Raw genomic sequence first — 15,170 nt, 5'->3', positions numbered from 1 at the left:
ATATTTAAAAGATTCTCATCCATCTTATACACCTTTCCGGCTGATCAGGGATAAGGCATACCATAACCAGGTTTTTACTCACCTTTTACTTTATCTACATGCACTCTGCCCACCCCCTCTGTCACCACCTACCACAAGAAAAGTGAGACTGACCTTTCTAACTGTGGCACAGCAAAGACCTGGGCCAGAGTCCTAGCTGTCACTCACTGGCCGGTAGACCTTGGGTAAGTCACTGACTCAGGATGAGGACAGCGGTACCTACCTTGCAGGGCTGTGAACTTTAGAGCTATCGTGTCAAGTTCCTTGGACTGTACCAAGCACAGAAAATCACTATCATCACTGCTCTCAGCCTGGTGCATAAAAACACCTAAAATCCAAAATTGGCAAAAGAATATTTACGTGATAAACTTCCAAAAATCATTTTTGAAGAAAGATACACAAGCCAATCTTGTAAGACTGTGAAAACCCTGTCACCTGCTTTATTTCTAGAGAAGGGTAAGGGGAAAATTTTCATGTGAATTTGAGAGGCAGCTAAACTGGAAGTAACAGTAGCAACAATCCAGGCCTCTCAGGTTCCTCTGAGCCAAAGGCGCCGCGGAAGCTTCCTGGTTTGGAGATTCCAGAGTTTAATTTTCCCCTACAGCAAGGTCATCCATTTTCACTGGGATAAAAGAATAAAGACCACAAACTCAATAGCACCAAATGGGGTTTAACACAGAAAATAGAGCCAGGTTTCTTCTTTCAAATGAAATTTTTACATTAAAATATGTTCAGAAATCATAGTTGCTTTTCCTCGTGATTCCACCTCCTCCTTCCCCTCCCAGGAGCCCCAGGAAGCCGAGAGCGTGTGCGTCCCTAAGCAGACCTCCAGTGCAGCCGCCCTCGCGCTAGGCTCTCAGGGAGAAGGGGTACTGCGGGTGCCACCAGTCAAAGAGCCGCACGCTGTGCACGGGGTCCAGGATCACTTGTACGCCCTGCTCGCTGCGCAGCTTCCGACCGCCGCGGACAGGGACGTCCTGGAACAGCAGTCCCACGCGATGGTGCCTCATGTCCGTGCTCACGCTGATGGTGAACTGGGGGGAAAGCAAATCCGGAACCCAGATCAAACAATCTGTTTTCCTACCGGCTCACTCTGAAGTGACACAGCTGGGACAGAATTTACACGGCTAGGCCCTGACACCTTTGCCAAAGTATAAAAAATAAGGGTGATTGTACAAGTTCTCCTTAGCTTCTTCAGGTGAACTATGCTAAAGAGCAGCTCCCAGGTGGCTGAGTAAGTGAGGGTACCTGCACAGACTACCAGCAAAGCTCATTTTAAAAACTTGGGTTAGAGCTGAAAGAGATGACTTGAAGGGATTCTGATGAGATACTATCGAGCGAGTCAGGCAACATGCAGGAACGTACACCTGGTCCCACTTTTTGGTAAATACACCAAGTCTCTGTGTACACGTGGTCAGTACAGAGCTGTGTGAACGCACAGCACACGGGGAACGGGCAGTGTATGACCAGGCAACTAGCATGGCCTAGCCTGGGGCGGTGGTGGGGAGGAGCAGGGGGTGCTGATAAAAGGACCGTGTAGGACGGGATCTCAATTATATAGGATCACCTAAGGGAGTCGGTGCACACACGTCCATGGCGCACAAAGGGACACAAAGAATAGTTCCTGAAGGGTTACTCTCAGTTTTAGGTTACTGCAAATCTAAGTCGTCTTGTCTCAATGTATTTATGCATTATTTAAATTTTTTACATGAAATATGTATTATCTACTTTACCATTAAAAAGAGTAAAGCCATTTTCAATGTGGAGGGGAGCCCCATGTACCTCTGAAATGAGCCTAAAGTATAAAGACAAATCACATGAACTCTCCAGTTGCCAATGTAGTTAGAAATGTTAAAAACCTAAAAGATAGGCCAGAGGCATATTTCTTGTTCACTAACCTAATTCTTAGCTGAGCATGGAAGGGTCAGAGCACCCCAGGACAGAGCGGGCCACCCTGTTTTAACATTGCATCTATGACACCACATGCACACCTGGGGGCCCCGACACACAGAGCTCACATACAGCCCACCACTATCCCAGGGTCGTGTCTCTCAAACATAATGCTCACTACGCAGGAGGTGCAAAAGCGTTCTCTTTACTGTAGAGAAGAAAGCAGGTGAAATACTCTCAGGCGTAAGTAACTCCTCCATGGACCTGTCTGCCCTGATTTACAAGTCAGTGTTCAGACTCTTTTTATTCTTCGTCAGGGTTCCTCTTCGATGGTGAAGTTTACCAGTTTCCTTCCAACCCTAGGCAGAGTCCGAGTCTACGGAAGAGCGTGAGATGACATCCAGTGTCCACTTACCAGGGTGAATATCATTCCCATGACAATTGGGATAAAGATGAAATTGAGGGTGGTGACCTGCAGCAGGCAGCAGTCCTGGTCCGGGTTGCTGTGGACGTCTTCGTATTGAACAGGAGGCTGCAAGCCCCCCACACGCTTGCTCTTTAACCTGGGGGACTGAAGAGAAGGACATTAATCTCATGGCTCAGAGGGGACGTTTAAGGCTCTAAGACGCACTCCCTGATGAAAACCCTGGGGCTCCACCGATGTTGCGACCCACTTTTCTGTCACCGCCTCTGTGTGTGTACACATTGGCTTCTACGCAGATCCAGGAACACCTGACCTTTGACAGAAGGGAAACACCTTCGCATGAGCAACGTGGCAGTGGGCACAGGGCTTCAGTTACATGGCGTTTCCTGCCAGCTAGTGAGAACTGGCATCTTATAGCTCTACCAGAGGCCGTCCACTGTTTGAAGACTTGCCAATACCTTGTGACTTGTCAATCTCAAAAGCACACCTGCTGCACAAAAGGATGGAAGCAGAAGTGCCATCTAACCCCAGATGCCACAGACAAGGGTCACACGTCTCAGAACCAGAGGACATGTCAGCATTCACTCCCCAGCAAGTACTGCCTGCCCTGCCCCAGGAAGGTCCTGGGGTGACTTCCTACCAGCATCCAATGGGTGTCAACTTGTTGAAAATGATGATTAAAGCTAAAACTCTCCTCTGGAACCATGTTTTTGAAAAAAATCAATGAAAAAATATGATTTACTTTAATTACTAACCTACCTGTAACTCACCTGCCAGCAGTGAGGAAAAACTGACTGTACGTGTAACGTGTCTCATCACTGAGACACTAAGAGGAGGAGAGAAATGAGGTGGTGAGCGCAGGACGTGAAGACGAGCCGAGCAGCCCGCACTGTGGCCCAGATGTGAGGCAGGCCCAGCCAGAGCCACGCGGGGGGACAGACAGTACCTGCTCCCCTGTAAACGGCCTGTTGGCAGTCCCTCTCCTCGTGGCTTCCCCACCGCCTCAGACGTAACACCAGATAGATCACTGGTGTTGACAAATACATTTGCTTCAAACAACAACAAACTTTAGGCAAATAACCTCAGTACATTGTTAGAACAAGCGTTCCCCTTTTTCCCACCTCTAAAGTCTTCAAATACATAGAAAAGTTACTAAAAGAGCACAACGAACTCCTGTAGACTCTCTGGCATTGGATATTTGGCCACGTTTGCTCTCTCCCCCTCATTTTATACATATGCACATGTGAAAATCACACGACTTTGGCAGTGGGAGCACAAAGCCATTTGAAAGTGACAGTGACACTCCACCCTCATTCAGCATAAAGACACTTACATCTGACCACTGTATCATTATCACACCCGAGAACATTAGCAATAATTTCATACCCTCTAATTTCCACCACACATTCAAAGGTAACTGTCCCCAAGATCTCTAGGATAGCTCTTTGTCCCCTGACCCAGGGTCCTCTCAAGCTTCCGTCTTTGCACTAAGCTATTACAGCTTTGTGTGTCTTTCATGAAGGATAGCTCCTTCTTCGTTTTCTTTTCATGGAATTATTACAAGTTTTCATGTGTATTATGTGATTTTAATAAGGCAATTTTATGCCTAGTGAAATTTATTAGAACAAAATACTATCTGAAAAACAAAGAAGAGATACAAATACATACCTGTTTTTTGAACTTGAAGTTGAATTCCCACATTGGTTCCTGTCTGTTCCCAACAATCTTTCTGCACCAGAAAAGTAAGCACTGTAAGAAAATAAAAATAATAAATAAATAAATGACAGAAAACAAAAAAAATCAAAATAAGGTAACGAAAAATAATCAGTAAAAACCATTCTGTTTGACAGCTCTGAAGCCAGCCACCGTCCCAATGCTGTGATTTTACTTTGGCACAGATAGACACCCCCCAATGTGACACTGGTGCAACATGAAAAGAGACAATCCCAGGGCTATTCAGTAACGGAAGAGGGACCAATGTAAGAACCTCAGAGGCTGCTGAGCTCAACCCCTATTGTTCTCATCTCTAGAAACAGGGGCACCCTCTAATTCAGGCCCCTCCCCTATGTTAAAGCATAAGGGCAGCCAGTAGCCACCAGGCAAGATGGTCACAAAGGCAGCAGAGACGGCCGGCCCTGTGACAGGACAAGCCGCTCAGGACCTTCTGGGAGCAGACAGCCGGTGTGGGCTACAGCGCTGGACTGGATTCAGTCTAGAGTAAGCCCTGCAATGAGTCAGGCTAGAGCTAAGGTTAAGCACAAGAAGTTAAGTACCTCCCAGGGGACAAGGGGTGGGTCGTCCGCCGTGCCAGCTGTCCTGCCCTTCAGACATGCCCTGTACGTCCTGATGTTCCATCAAAAATAATGGGCTTGGCTTTAAGGGGCAAACACTTCTGCTGCCATCACAACGGCTCCAGTGTCCCACACAAGCTATGCTACTGAAAAGAGAGAGAGGGGGATCATATACGAAAAGCTGGAGTCCAGGAACATGGGACTGCTTCCTGTAGGCATGCTGGCCACTCCCTGAGCGCCATGCGACTGTGGTTCTACAAGTGGCACGGCCATGCACGGGACACCTGCCACCGCAGGCCCCACTCCTCTTCAGAAGACCTCTAACAACAAGGCACAGGTGCAGCAGCCAGGCGGCCTGGGCTGCTGGCAGCACTGACACCCAGTGACCATCCCACCTGGCTTCTCGGTCCACGTTAGCAGTCAGTGGGCAGCACTGAGCCTACGGGGCTCCTGAGTCCAGGCATCAGCGCCTGCACTGGCACTGGAGCCGCTAGGACGCGTCACGCACGCACCTGCCAACGCCTCTGTCCCAGCAACAACACTCCTGACTGGTCAGCTGCGGGGTGACCCCACCCGTGAGTGGGTCGGACACTATCAAGTGTTTCTTTACTGGGGGAGGGAAACTCGAACTGTGAGATGCTACACTGTCTACTCACATTACAAGCAGAAACCGCAGCGGGGTGCAAGGGTGCAATTCTCCTTCTGCCCTACATCCATCCCAGCCCGTGGCCCTGACCACCTCAGCCTGCAACCCTGGGAGGAGCCTTGATAAATCATCTTGAAATCCACAGTGTCCTTTTCATCAATATGCATCGGGTCAAATATTCTCACACTACAGCTAAATGAGGGCAGAAGAACCATTATAACATTTAAAGCACAAAAACAAAATGCAAAAGAATAGGCAGTGCCACAGAACATCAGATTTGGGTTAGGAAAAGAGTAATAAAAATTACCACAAGCTCAAAATTCAGACAATATCAGTTTGAAAAGAAGTGGGGGGACGGGACATCAACGTGCCTAAATAATCACACGTGCTACACTAGTCCTGCTGGGCAAAGGTACGTTTGCAAAGATTTCTTTACGGAGAAGAAAAGGCAGAGAACAGACAAGGGCTATCAGACCCATGTGCAAATCCGAACACCAGAAACTCGAATGCAATGCAAGACTATAAACGACCGGGGAAGCCCAGGACACCAGTCGTCTGGAACACAGGGATGACAGAGGCTAACGTGCTCACGGTCCCTGACGTGAGACGCCGCGGAGCCTGGCAACAGCAAGCACTCAGCAAACGGAAGGGAGCCACATCGACAGCAGGACCTTTGAAAGAGGTCACAAGAAAGGGAATCCCTGGGGTCACGGTCACATGAGAAAGAGAAACTAGTCAATTGTTTGTGCTGTATCTTTGTCATGGTTTAAAGCGCCTCTTAAGAATTACAGTTGACACCTACCACTGAGTGGCGTTCCTCCTAGCCCAAACCATCGAAACCATCTAAAGTGGTCCAATGTACCGTGCACGAGAATGACGTAGAATAAAGAGAATAAAGAATATGGTAAAAGCACAAGGAAGCTTTCGGGTCACGGTAACACGAGCCAGGCCAGCCCAGCAGCAACGGCTGGAGAAGTGAAACCCCAGCGGCGTGAGACCCACAGCCCTTGCCTCCCACCGAGAAGCTGCAGACAAGCCACGGTGACAGACCCCCACAAGGGTCCACCTGGGAGCCCCCAACACTCATTCTCACTCACTTTGGAATTCCTCAGTGTGCTCGGCGTGCTTTCCGGAATGGCTGGGATTTTGGAGATTCGAGCAGCAAACGGCTCGTACATGTGGTACAGAGACCGGATGACACAAGCCCGGAGACAGCGCAGCTTCTCCATGGACTCTGGTCGCAGGCGCAAAGGCAGACAGGCGTCCAGCGTGTAGTGCCTGGAACAAGACACGTTACTCCCCCAGTGTGTGACTCTGTCCCGCTCCAGGGCAGTCGCCCAGGACTCCCGGTCTCCAGGACTGCCCAGCACTGTTCCCTGAGCAGCAGCTGGTGTGTCCCCAGTGCAGTCACACACATCACCACACACTTCACTTCTCAGCTATGCAAACCCAGCTCCCATGTACCTTACATTCCTGTACCTCTCCATCCATTTAACGTCGCTGCCCCTCAGCATCTCACTCCACAAAAGGGCATCTGCCCAATTCCTGTACTGTAGACCAGACCCTCAGGAAGAGCCTGCGCCTGGAAGAGCCACCAGGCTGTCCTGTCACGTCTCAGCGAGTTGTGCTCACTGCTGCCTACACACGCCTCGCACACGTGCTCATCACCAATCTTGACAGTCGGCACCCAGTCCCAAGAGCAAGCCAGCCCTCTCACTAGCCAAGGTACTCGTTCCCCTCACCACTGCGGCTGCAAGGTCCGCCCAAGTACAAACCCTACATGCCTTCAAAATGACCAGCGAATCTCAGAAACTAATCCACTTGCACAGAGGCAGACAGGCACCTGCAGCTGTTGAAAATCACAGTTGCAGCACCCCCTGAAGAAACTCAGTCCCTTCTGAGACCTGCAGCAAGACTTTCTGCTGCAAGTGGACACTGGATGGGGAAGGGGCCCCCGGAGTGAAGACATGTACCTGGATGAGTTAACAGTACCAAGCTTCACCTAGAGAGGAGCTCAAGGAGTCCAAGCCAGGCTCACACCAGGCATGGAGCAGAGAAAGGAAAAGGTCACAGTCCCAGGAGCAGCTCCACATCACAAACAGCATAACGTCAGCTACAAGACAACAGAGCTCCCGGGGTCGCACCTTCGGTACAACCTGGTCCAAAAGGCGGCAGTGCACGTGACAGTCCAGGCACTCTTACAAATCAGGGAGAACTTCGCAATGTCCTCAGGGCGGATGTAGGCGGCCAGCAGCAGCCAGATGTCCATGGGGTACTCTTCTCCTGCCGCGCCGTCCTTGTCTGCCGGAACACACAGGAGAACCGTCACCCCGACCGCCCCCAGCGGCCCCTCTGAGGAGCCCCAACCACTTCAATTCGCCCAGGGCTTGCACAGCTGAGAAAAAGGTTCTCAACAGGTCCAACGGAGCCTCTCCAACTCATCATTTCCTGCTTATTCTAGCTGCTGGAAACTTGCTTCCTGCTGCCCACGGGGTACGGTACGTCTTGCTCTTAGGACCTTTATTTAACAATTATTTCCATACTATTTTGAGGTATTCAAAGTGCCTTTGTACACATTCTATCATTCAGCTCTAATAATTCCTCAATGGAAACAGGAAAATATTGTGCCCATTTTACTAATAAGAAAACAGAACCTCGCCACCTAGTCAAGGTAAATAGAACCCAGTTTTTCTGACTCCAAATTCCAGCTTTGCACTGTACGCTCTGCCCTTGATTTTCCTCATAGTCTCCACCCACCAAACGGCGTCTTCAGTTCAGTCATTTAAAAAACAAAATTGATTTTAAGATGGTATGAGGAAACCTCAAAGTTAATAAAAAACCAGGTAAGTGACTGTGTTATTTTCAATACTCAAAAACAGCTGTGGACATTTGCTTTTCTTCTGGTTTCTCCTTGTTTCACTGCCAGTCTGACCTACGACCCTGGCCACAGCATTCAGTATTCAAAGGCACTCCATGGCATGTTCCCCACCTCCTCCTCCACTGGTGTTAATCCTCGACTCTGGGGTTCAGACATCTCAGGTTCAAGTGAAAACTCACACTCCATAAAGACACCTGAATCTGGGCTAATCCTAAACCTACCCTTTAACGCAGGTGTAGTCACAGAACTATCCAAAAACCAGTTTTCTTATTTCTCTTTCCTGGGCAAAAAGGCCCTATACCACCTCCCTGAAGGTACCTCTGCTTTTCTAATTTTCTAAATAGCTGCTTCCTGCAGTTCTGTGACTCAATCAGATGCTTGCGTTAGGTTGTCCCTACCAGAGACCAAGGCTTCTAAACTAACATCCTCTTTTCTCTTTTCTCATTCTTATCCTTTCCGGTAATCTCCAGTAATCACTTAAGGCTCAGTCTTAATACACCATGTTTGGGCCCCACCTTCTCCCACATTAAACCTCGTTCTGAAACAGAAGGCAAATGATTATCAGAACTTCCTCCCAAGACCCATGAGAACTTTTATAAAGCAGAATGCTATTAAAATTTTTGTCCTTAGGGACAAAATTCAGTAATTACTGAAGAACTGTGTTTTAAACAAAATTACTAAGAAATTTCAAAATGTAGGAAATGGAATCAGTAAAGAAAAGCTTCATGGAAATAAACCGTGAAGGACACGAAGAATTCTGATAGGCACGGATGAAGAGGAAAAGTACCTCAAACAAAACAACTAACATGAGACCCAGATACTTAGAAAAACAAAACATATGTGAGGGCAACAAAGAGGCAAGCCTAACAAGGTTCTGATATTGAGAAATCACTGTTAACTTTTTTAGATGTGATAATGGTTTTGTTTTTTTTGAAAGGAGTATTTATCTTTTGGGGATAACTACCCTGTTTCCCCAAAAATAAGACCTAGCTGGACAATCAGCTCGAATGCGTCTTTTGGAGCAAACATTAATATAAGACTTGGTATTATATGACATTACATTATACCCAGTCTTACAGTAAAGTAAGATCGGGTCTTACATTAATTTTTGCTCCAAAAGACACATTAGAGCTGAGTGTCCAGCTAAGTCTTATTTTCGGGGAAACACAGTACTAAAATATTTACAGGAATAATAGGATATTTGGGAATTGTGTGAAAATAATTGTGTGTGTATTGCGGGGGGAGTAGTGGTAGAAACAAAAATGGCCATGAATTGATAGTTATTAAAGCTGGGTAAAAGCTCTGTAGCATTCATTATATTATTTTATCTTCTTTTGTGTGTTTACTTAAAAAGAACCTAAAAGAAAAAAGGGGGAAAAAAGACCTGTCTGACTCAAATGAAGAAACTTAACGGGGGTAAAGTGGAGCAAGGAAGTAAAGATAAGTTACACGTAAGAGTCTGTGAGCCACAGGTCACATATTGGTAAGTTACTGGTGTCCTACGTACATAAAGAATTCTTCTCAGTAATTAAAAAAAAAAAAAAAAAAAAGTTTAAAAATGGGCAAAGGATCTGAATAGACTTTTCTCCAAAGAAGACATACGAATGGTCAATAAGCTCATGAAAAAATGTTCAGCTTCATTACTTCTCAGGGAAATGCAAGTCAGATCCCTGAGATCCCCACCTCACACCCACTAGGATGGCTATTACTTAAAAAGTTAGACTATAACAAGTGTTGGTGAGGATGTGAAGAAACTGGAACTCTACTACATTGCTGGTGGGAATGTAAATAGAAACTTCAGAAAACAGTTTGGCAATTCCTCCAAAAGTTAAACACAGAATTACCAAGTAACAATCCAGCAATTTCACTCCTAGCCAAGAAAAACAAAAATTTACGTCCACACAAAAATTTGTCCATTAAGTGTTCATAGCAGTATTATTTATTCATAACAGCCAAACAAAAAGCAATAAGCATGAAATACTGATGTATGCTCCATATGGATGAACCTTAAAAACGCTGCACTAAGTGAAAGAAGCCAGACACAAAAGACCACGTTATATAATTCCATGTATATGAAATGTCCAAAATAGGCAAATCCAGAGAGAGGAAGGAGATTAGTGGTTGCTAGGAATGATGCTAATAGGTTTGGGGGTGACAGAATGTTCTAAACTTAGATCATGCTGATGGCCACACAACCCTGAAATACTAAAGCCATTCGACTGTCCACTTCAAAGGAGAGTATTTCATCTCAATCAAGATGTTTAAAAATCTGTAAGCTGTTCCGCGGAATGTGTCAAAAAAAAAAAGATGAAGATAAATATCTAATAGATTGGTGATGATGAGTAGGGATTTCAAGAAAGAAATTAAGAAACAAAGAAGTGTGAGGAATGTCAATATTAATTTTGGGGTTCTGGAAAACATATCACTGACAATAACCGGTACAGTTTCAAAGCAGTGTCAGTTCATTAATTTATTGATCACTTCAGTATATTCTAATACATACAAATCTGTATTCTCTGATTCTCCAGTAGACGTGAAAGTTCTGGTAGATTTGAGACCAAAAACACACATATTTAGTATATTAGCTTCCCCTAACAGCTGGGCATCAGGAGCACCTCAGCTTTAAGAACAGCTCCAGGTTCTCCCCCCCGAGTCTGAGTCATTACGTCTAGAGCAGAACCGCTCAACGCTCAACGATGGTTAGCACATTATATACGGTTAGTTTATTTTCTTTGTATCATTTGTGTAAGTTTTATCGCCACTAAGATATAAATACCACATACTTTTCTATTCCCCACAGTACCCATCAGACATAAAGCAGACAAGAATAATCACAGAACACTTAAAAGCCACGGTAATATCTAACCTTAGCTGAAACAAAACTAGTTATATGCAATCCACATATTTCGGAAAACATTTTTGTCACATCTCTGTTTCCTTACACATTCCGAAATCCAGAAATACAAAGGGTTTTTGTTTCCACTTTCCCATACGGATTTTTACCTGACAATGACATGTTCTCCATGAATGGCTACTGTGGTCAAGTTCACAGCTCCAGAACTCTACTGACTCTTACTGAGTTCCTTTCCTCTCAAATGGAGACCAAAGTAGAAAGCCGGGATATATTAAACCCTGTACCACTGCTAAGATCCAGACTGTGGTTCTCCACAGCTACCACCTCTGGTGCTACTGAGAGAGTAAGAGCCTCAAGTTCTCACCACAGTCGGGACTAACAATGCAAAAGACAGCGAGGCCCATACCTCTGTGCCTCTTGCTCTTCTTTTTCCTGGAGACAGTTCTCTCGTGGATGCTCTCCTCCTGGGCATCCACCTCCTCACTGCTGTCCATGTCACAGGGCTCTCCAGCCCCAGAAAGAGCTTCCACTGCAGGAACCTGAGAGGCTTCCAAGCCACAAAGGGATTTCACTAGAAGCAAAAAAGGGGAGAGTGAGAAGGCGGAGTCCCACCCAGAAATACAAACGGCTCACGCAGGATATCAGCATCCATCAGGGGGGGAGGGAAAAGCAAACGCAGTATGAGAGAGTCAGCTGAGAATACAAAAAGAAAGAAAACTAAGCATTTTAAATACAAAAAAAATTGGAAAGCAATGGGCAAACTAACTCCAAAGCTGCAGAGATTGACTCCTGAAGAAGAAAAAAAAGGGAGTGCTTTATTCTTCCACTATACACCCTGCAGGATAAGAACAAAAGGTGGACGCTATTCTCATTTGCATAAATTCTGTGGCCCAATGTTTGAGAGGAACTGAATCCAATTTAACCACGTCCCTGAGCTGCAGACCGTAAACGTTATAAAAACACAAGTCTCAGGGACATGTGAGTAAAAAGCTTGAAAGTAAGAGAAGCATGGAAAAAGGAAAAGACTACTTCAAGGTTATTATCACACAAAGAAGCAAAGTGCAGAGCACGTGGAGAATACGTGAACTATGGGGGAAAGGCTAACAGCCAAGAGGAAAGGAGTGGAAACTACGGAAGAGCCCGCAGACAGAAGTACGACTTTCCGCTGCAGAAACTGCTAACGCGCCAGGCCCACCCTCGACCTCCCTGCAAATACACCTGCGCCACCGCCGAGCCGAGCACACACGGTTCTGCGAGGGAGACGCCGAGGCCGAATCCCAGCAGCGGGGACCCCCAGCTGTTCTCCCGGCCTGGGTCGGCGAGCACTCGTCGCAAGCCTACCTTCCTGCTGAACGGCATTGGCCACGGCTTTCTTGACCCGTCCGGACCTCACGACGGCCGGATCCGAGTTGGCATAGTCCGCCACGGTCACTGAAACAAGCGCCAGCCCTCAGCGGAGGCGGCCTCCGCCGCCGCGGCCTCCCCACCAGACCGCCCGCTCCCCGCGGCCCGGCCCGGCCCCTCCCGCCGCGGGCAGGCGAGCGCTCGCCCCCGCGCGTCCCGTCCCTACCGGCCGCCGGCCCAGCTTTGCAACGCTGCGGCCCCTCGCCCACCTCGGCCAGAGCAGGCGTCGTGGGCCCGGAACTTGAGCCGCTTCCCTCGCTTGGGCATGGTGGCCGTGTCGGGGCGCGGCCGGCCTAGCGGGCCGGAACCCCGGGCCATGTCTCGGGCCCCCGAGCCGGCTCCGGCAGCCGCGGGACGGCTCCGCCCGGCGCCGCCGCCATCCCGCAGCGGAGGCCGCAGCTCTCGCGAGGACTTAGCGGGGCTCCGCGTCGCGTTGGCGGCGACTCGTCCGAAGCCAATCAGCGCCTGGCCGAGGCGTGACGCCATCACCCTGCGCCTACGGCTCCGCTGCGCGAGGTGGGGGGGCCGTTGTGCGCTTGCGGGGTTTCGCCGCCTGCACCTCTGGCAAAGGGGTTGGCGTCTCAGACCCGGACGCCACATCCGTGCGGATCAGAACGGAGCTGACACCTTGGTCTCCCCGGTTTTTCTGCCACCGCCTCTGTCCACACTCCAGGTTCACGTCCCCAGATGCACGTGCGTGTCCTCCTCGTGCTCCGTCCCAAGCCGCACAGACTGAGCGCCTGCTGTTCAACGTGCTTCTGTAAGAGTCTTCACTCTAATTTCTTATTCAAAAGCTGTAACTTTGTGAATTCTCAAAATGCGGGAGGAGTTCTTAAAATTATTTCGATCCACAGCCGTCCTCCAAGTAAAATATGAGGATGATGGACGAGGAAAGAATAGTCTTTCCTTAGCATTGAAAAAGCCATTGATTTCAGAACTGAAGGCGTGGGACCTGAATGTGCCACCAGCACGAGTAAGAAGTCATCGGGTGTCCAGGGTGACGTTCTCTGTCCTATTCTTTGCAGCTCCCAAATGATGGTAACCCCCGGCTTGAGAAGCATGGGGATTAGGGACCAAACATCCAACCTGCTGGACCATCAGTGCCCCACCAGGTATCTGGGAGACTCTCGTGTTAATCTAATTACCTACTATGTGGACGTTCATTGAGAGCAAACCATTGGCCTTTCTGCTACCACTGTGTAACAGACTGTTACCAGAGGTCGTGCTAATATGCTTGTGTACATAATGCATGTTGTAGTCAAGTTCAAAATGCAGCTGGTAAGCATTGAGCCTTCTCATTTCATAATGTTATCAATAAAAAATTCATAAGGCCCACACCTATGTACGTTTCTGCTTGTGTGGCACCGTGTTGAAAGTACTCAGGCATGCGGACTCTGCAGGAAACCAAAGGTGCAAAAGACACAGACCCATTAATACGCCAGCACTATCGCAGAGGTTTGAACTGAAATGTTCTCATATTCAACAGTATAATTACTATTTTAATATATTGGAGTGAAGTGCTAATTCCAAAACTGTGTTTCATCTTTCAAAATTTCAAGAATGAAAAGATCTTAAGGAAGGCCCCTCAGACTCTTAAGTCCTTTGGCCAACTTAGCGGAACAAAACACCCATAGATCTTTTATTCCACGTTTTATTAAAGAGCAACAACTTTGAATTAATGGCACTGTTAGCTTCCAGACCCAATGATACAGGTTCTTTCTTCTAGAAAGACAAATTGTAAGTTCCTAAAAGATCTGTTACATTTAGATGCAAGTGGCATTTAGTTATTATCCTAACTATTAGGAAGAAAATAAATCTTTGTCCTCAACAAAGAGGAAAATTTAAGGATGATACGCGAATACATACAGCATTACGATGCTGTCTTTCTAGATTATAACCATCTTACTTTTTTGTACCATATTAAATTGTCCTTTGTTTTGTGCTAATAGTAAATGACAGTGATGGTGTTTGTCTTTAAAGGTCCTTTTTGTTAAAACTTAAAGGTGGCAAAAATATGTTTGCCAGAATTCTTTTAAATTTTAATATCCTGCGAAATCCTAAATCCTAGGAACCATTGCTTTGGAGGCATTGACAAATCATTTTTTCTGATTTGAAGAAATATATAACAGAATTTCCTACTGAAAGCAGTATAGTAAAATAATATAGGAAAGTTTTTTTTTTGAAGTATGGACTCTGAAGCCAGACCCACCTGGATTCAAAAAGTACCCCTGCCATTTGTTGTCTACAGGACCTTGGAAAAGTTAATCTCCCTGGCCCTCAGTTTCCTTGTCTACGAATTAAAGGTAATAATAACACCTGTTTCATTGGGTTATTGAAATAATTCATTAATCCATGAAAAGTATTTAAAATAACATGTAGTAATCACTCCGTAAGTGTCAGCTATTTTGTGGTGGTGGGAGTGCTTGTTACTTAAAGACACCTTAGGGGACATTCCTCTGCTTCAACTACATAAAGACAGGACACATGGAGAAAACAGAAGCGAGACATCCCATTCTAGTTGATGAAATGCTAGAAAACTAGGTGGTCTTTCCTGAGTACTTATCATGCAAGTGGCAGAGCCAGAACTCAAACTGATGACTGTCTGGCTTCAAAGCCCATATATAAAACCACTGTGCTCTCCTGCCTCTAGAATGAAGAAAATCACACTAACGTGTTGCCTTTGAAGAATAATAATCGCCTAATCAGATGCAGCATCACAGTAGCTAAAATGGAGGAAATCTGTA

At 46.8% G+C, this 15,170-nt stretch overlaps 1 protein-coding gene and 1 long non-coding RNA gene across 5 annotated transcripts; one reads left to right on the top strand and one right to left on the bottom strand.

The window, feature by feature from the left end:
• Positions 1–454: 454 nt before the first annotated feature.
• On the bottom strand, positions 455–12,770 carry TMEM183A (transmembrane protein 183A). Of its 4 annotated transcripts, none has more exons than XM_074317156.1 (8): positions 12,636–12,770; positions 12,241–12,453; positions 11,429–11,593; positions 7,435–7,591; positions 6,388–6,568; positions 4,022–4,102; positions 2,345–2,500; positions 455–1,073 (listed from the first exon to the last, which is right to left on the bottom strand). In XM_074317156.1, the coding sequence occupies exons 1-8, from the start codon at positions 12,742–12,744 to the stop codon at positions 888–890; spliced, it is 1,248 nt and encodes a 415-aa protein (XP_074173257.1). In that variant the 5' UTR covers positions 12,745–12,770; the 3' UTR covers positions 455–887. The 4 variants fall into 4 exon arrangements, with proteins under 4 accessions (XP_074173257.1, XP_019606481.1, XP_074173259.1 ...); XM_019750922.2 differs by having other exon boundaries at positions 12,364–12,453; XM_074317158.1 differs by having other exon boundaries at positions 2,345–2,492; positions 12,364–12,453.
• A 76-nt stretch (positions 12,771–12,846) lies between these two features.
• Positions 12,847–14,814, top strand: LOC109457777 (uncharacterized). Its single transcript, XR_002139092.2, has 2 exons — positions 12,847–13,186; positions 13,452–14,814. It is a non-coding gene; the product is annotated as an uncharacterized LOC109457777 (long non-coding RNA).
• The last annotated feature ends 356 nt before the right edge of the window (positions 14,815–15,170 follow it).

This window comes from Rhinolophus sinicus, linkage group LG12 (genome assembly GCF_036562045.2).
Source record: "Rhinolophus sinicus isolate RSC01 linkage group LG12, ASM3656204v1, whole genome shotgun sequence".
In the NCBI taxonomy this organism is placed as follows: Eukaryota; Metazoa; Chordata; class Mammalia; order Chiroptera; family Rhinolophidae; genus Rhinolophus; species Rhinolophus sinicus.
The sequence above is the reverse complement of the archived record's forward strand: the minus strand, read 5'-3'. Positions and strand labels throughout refer to the sequence as shown.

Excerpts from the sequence above, each read along its gene's own strand:
- TMEM183A (XM_074317156.1), bottom strand. The coding sequence starts at position 12,744 with ATGGCCCGGGGTTCCGGCCCGCTAGGCCGGCCGCGCCCCGACACGGCC. Across the intron at positions 6,569-7,434 it reads TGGACCAGGTTGTACCGAAG|GCACTACACGCTGGACGCCT; the intron begins GTGCGACCCCGG and ends GTCTTGTTCCAG. Across the intron at positions 2,501-4,021 it reads ACTTCAAGTTCAAAAAACAG|TCCCCCAGGTTAAAGAGCAA; the intron begins GTATGTATTTGT and ends CCTTCTCTTCAG.